The sequence below is a fragment of the Alligator sinensis genome, unplaced genomic scaffold (assembly GCF_000455745.1).
Source record: "Alligator sinensis unplaced genomic scaffold, ASM45574v1 scaffold2249_1, whole genome shotgun sequence".
NCBI classification, from domain to species: Eukaryota; Metazoa; Chordata; order Crocodylia; family Alligatoridae; genus Alligator; species Alligator sinensis.
Window position 1 is genome coordinate 142,031 of NW_005843105.1, and position 4,235 is coordinate 146,265.

Sequence of the window (4,235 nt, forward strand, 5' to 3'; positions counted from 1 at the left end):
GACGCACCCCACTTCCCCGCGGGGGTCGTCAGGCTTCAGATCCCGCACAGGTGTGGGGGGTCCGGGCCCTGCTCGGGTTTACGTAGCCCCCCAGTTGGCTGCCCCCCACCCCGTGTAAATGGGGCCGCGTTGTCCGTCCCTGCCTGCGGCTCCCCCAACGGGGCCGCCCCCCGCCACGTCGTGCGCGGGGCGAGCCGGCCGGCACTGGCTGCCTCGTGCCTTTGTGCTGCTTCTAAAATATGTTTCTTCTTTCCCCCAGGAGCCCTGGTTAAGGAGGCCGATGGTAAAGAAGGTAAAACCCCACGTCTTGCAAGTGCCTTTGAAGCCCTTTGTGCCTGGGCTTGACGAAAGAGCGTTTGCTCCCGGGGGGGGACAGCGAAGGAAGGGTCTGTGTCCCAGATCACTGGGCAGCGAGCGGTGACGCTTCGCTCCTGGTCCGCGTGAGGGGCTGCGAGGCTGAGGCAGGGGCACGGACCAGTCTCTGGCCAGCCCCGGTAAAGAGGCAAAGGGAAACACCCAGCCCAAGTCTCGCCCTGTTTGGGGTTGTGGGGGCGGGCAAAGGTGGCACTCAAGTTCCTGCCCATTGTCCTGAGGCGTAACCACCCCTCGCTGCCCTCTGAGCTCATCTGTGCCCGCTGGCCGTGCTAACACCTCTCACGCAGAAGAGCCCGACTACCAAGGGTCCGATTCTGCCGTGAGCTCGCAGCACCCACGTGGAGCCTCGCTCCGAGCGTGGACATGTCACTGCTCACGCAGCACCCACCTTGGGGGAGACGCTCCCGAGAGCAGCGAGGTCTTTGAGCTGCCGCTGGGGCTTTAGCTGAACGTCGACTTCGCGGTTCCTGTTGACTCACTGCGTCGCTTACCGTTAACGCCCGTTTGTGGCTCAGCAGATCCTTTCTGCGCTCGGTTAAAAATGGTGGCGAGTACGTGAAGTAGTGATGCTGGCGCACAGAAAGTGGAGGAGCACACAAAGCTCCTGCCACAGGCAACTCCGTGTCTTTTCAGTTGTTAATTATTAGTCATTTAGCAAGAACATATTGCTCAATAATGTCAATCCTAAATGCAATACATGATAATAGTAAATTCATTACAAAAATTGCAAACGACGCATGGAAATGTTTGTTGGCAGGGTTTTGTGTTGACTCCACACCATATGATCCCAATGAGATGTTATGTTTGCTTTTTCACCTCCCTCAAACATGGCCTGTACTGTCAGGGATGCTTTCTCAGTGAGAGCAGCCATTAGTCAGTGCCCCCTGGAAAGCTGCCTCTGTCTCGAGGGGCAACGTCTCCTTTCTCATGGGGGGAGAGCCTGGAGTTCTGGACCAGGGTGGGTGGCAGGTCACCCACGGGGCTTGCCACGTGCTTGTCACCTCCCAGCCATTGTCTTTGTTTCACAGCCCAGACCATAAGCGTGGACATGAGAAACACCCACTTGGTCCTGAAGTGCCCAAAGCCTTCAACCTGGAAAAAAGACCAGGTGGAGCTCCCTGGAAATGTTTCGGAACTTGACCTGGGCCCGAGCGTGAACGACCCGAGAGGAGTCTACACGTGTTCTAGCGACAACAACAATCACGTCATGAAAGTGCACGTCCGAAGTGCGTTCACCAGCCGGTCTGCCTCCTTGCGGGTCCTTTTCCCAGGATGCGAGCACATGGTGCCTTTCCCAGGCAACACGTCTCCGGATCCCCACCAGCTCTGTGGATAGCGGCGCAGCAGCTGCTTTGCACGTTCCGCTGTCCCAAACCTGCCTTCCTTGCTGGGAACGTACCTGCCGTGGCTGTGGACGCACTGTCCAGGCCCCAGACCCACTTCTGTTCAAACGGATGTGGTGTTAGCAACCTTTGCATTTCAGGCTGGGTCTGGCTGCAGCCCTGTCCAGTGGTCCAAACAGGCCCCAAGCAGCAGGCGTGTGCGTGCATGCTCCCAGAGGCACGGGCTGCAGCTGAACCCGCAGCCTCTCCCAGCCTGCTTCCACCTGATCCTGCTCTGCCCCGCAGGAGACCCTGCTCCCTGCCCTGTCCAGCTCCCACTTGGGCTGCCTCTGAGCAGATGCACGGAGCTGGCGTGTGTCCAGATCCTGGAAAGGGATGACCTTTAAGTGCCTGCCCTGGGCCTGGTCCACAGCACCAGTTCTGGGCTCCCTGCCATGCCACTGTCATGCTGGTGGTGTGGCATCTCAGAGGGCAGCCCAGAGACCCTGCAGGGATGCACTGAGGCGTCCGTGCTCACTACATGGCTGGGGCGAGCAGGCTCGTGCCCTGGTTTCAGCGCTGCCTTGTCTCTACTTTGTAGTGTGCCAGAACTGCATCGAGCTGGACGCAGCCACCATCTCCGGCATCGTGATCGCCGACATCATCGCCACCATCTTCCTGGCAATTGCTGTGTACTGCATCACTGGCCAGGAGAGGGGCCATCTGTCTCGAGGTGAGGAGCGGGGAGCCTTTGTGCTGCAGGGAGCATCTGGGCTGCTTGAGGCACCGGGCAGAAAACTCCTGTTCTGGGGGCCCCCAGGGGACTTTCCACCTTCCCCTGCAGTTCTGGGCTGAGGCCTGGAGACCGTGTGCAATGAGAGCGGCTGGCAAGCTGCAGCCAGCAAGTCTTAGTCCACCACGCTGTACATGCATGCGTGGGTGTGCGTGTGTGCACCTGTGTTCCTGCTTGCTCTTTCCTGGCTGTGGCTGTAGTCTGCGAGAACATGTCTCTGCCTGCAGGCCTGCACTTGGCCAGAGCCACAGGAGCTCTCCACTGCCCTGCAGGCAGAGAAGGGCCCCAGGCTGTCAGCCTGGCCCCCAGCTGCCCATCGCGCCCCCTTGAAGGGAGCTCCCAGTGGTGTGGGTTGTAGGTCTGGGAGGGGAGGGAGGTGTGGCAGTACAAGGGGCAGGGGGTCCCCTCTGGGTTCACTGCCTCCCCCCAGACCCACACGTGATCTCTTCCAGCCTCAGACAGACAGAACCTGATTGCGAACGAACAGCTCTACCAGGTTAGTGTGTGTGTATGGGGTGGGCGGGGGTCGTTGGCTGGGGCGCTTGCTCCTGGCCAGCCCTGCCATTCACACAGCAAGTGGGACATGCAAACAGGGACGGGGGGCAGAGGCCAGGCCTTGCTGGGCAACATGCCTGTTGGACTGGGCAGGGGTGCTGCGGCCCAGGGCCCTGGGGTGGGAGGCATCTGACTGAGTCACAGTCCCACCCCTCCACCGGGGAAACAATCCTCCTAAGCAGCACAGCAGCCTGGGCCTGCCCCAGCTCTGCCCTGTCCCAACTCCCGAGTCAGGGGTGCCAGGGCAGTGTCTGCTGCTTGGACACGCCCTCTGCCGCCTAAGCCAGCTCTGCCCCATAGCCCTGCTGGCCACAGGGGAAGTAGCAGGCAGAGCCTCACGGCTCCGTCTGCCGTGGGCACAGGCACAGGCTCAGGCTGTGATGTTCAGCCTCGCCCCCAAAGCCAGGCCAGGCTGCGCTGTGCAGGGGGCACAGGCGCAGATGCTGGTCCAGGGGCACTGTAGCTGCCCAGGAACTGAGCCCTGACCTCTGCCTTTCCTCCCAGCCCCTGGGTGAGCGGGACGACGGCCACTACAGCCGCCTTGGCGTCACCAGGACCCGCAAGTGAGCAGGAGAGTGCTGGGGCCGATTCACTCCTCCGCATAGAGCAGAGCTAGAGCAGAGTCCCGCTGCCCTCAGCCCAGACCACAGAGCCTTCCTGTAGCCGGCGTCCACAGCCACAGGCTCCATGTCAGCCCGGCTCATAGAGAAGAGGTCTCTACTAGCAGGAGACGCTTGTAGCACCGCCTGTCCTTTTGCAACCCAGTTCAGCAATAAAGAAGCTTTGCTTTGGCTGCTGAGAAGAGGTAGCTTCTGCGTGGGGTCCTGATCCATCGCCGGGCAGCCTTGTGCCTGCGTAGCCTGCAGGGACGGGGTCTCATGCTCTGCCTGGTGCCATGGGGCCAGCCGCAGGCCTCAGTGATTTAAAGGCAGCATGAGGTCGACTGGAGGTTCCCGCCTGGCTCAGGAGGCCGGCTGTGCTGCCGCGTTGGTCGCAGTTGTTCTGCACGCTGCTCAGGGGTTACATCCAGCCTTGCAGCTGCAGAGCAGGACACAGCAGGCCAATCTCACTGCCAGCATGTTTGGGTGGCAGGAGGGGGCAGTGGGCACCAGGAGCCAGGGCACCTGGATCTCAGCCCTGAGTGCTGTGTGGCCTTGGCAAGCAACCCTCTCCCCATGCCTCAGGTCCCT

At 61.2% G+C, this 4,235-nt stretch overlaps 1 protein-coding gene across 1 annotated transcript; it reads left to right on the top strand.

Annotated features, from left to right (window-relative positions):
- Positions 1 to 247: 247 nt before the first annotated feature.
- On the top strand, positions 248 to 3,853 carry CD3D (CD3d molecule). Its single transcript, XM_006037366.1, has 5 exons — positions 248 to 292; positions 1,404 to 1,601; positions 2,299 to 2,430; positions 2,943 to 2,986; positions 3,550 to 3,853. The coding sequence occupies exons 2-5, from the start codon at positions 1,424 to 1,426 to the stop codon at positions 3,610 to 3,612; spliced, it is 417 nt and encodes a 138-aa protein (XP_006037428.1). The 5' UTR covers positions 248 to 292; positions 1,404 to 1,423; the 3' UTR covers positions 3,613 to 3,853.
- Positions 3,854 to 4,235: the final 382 nt, after the last annotated feature.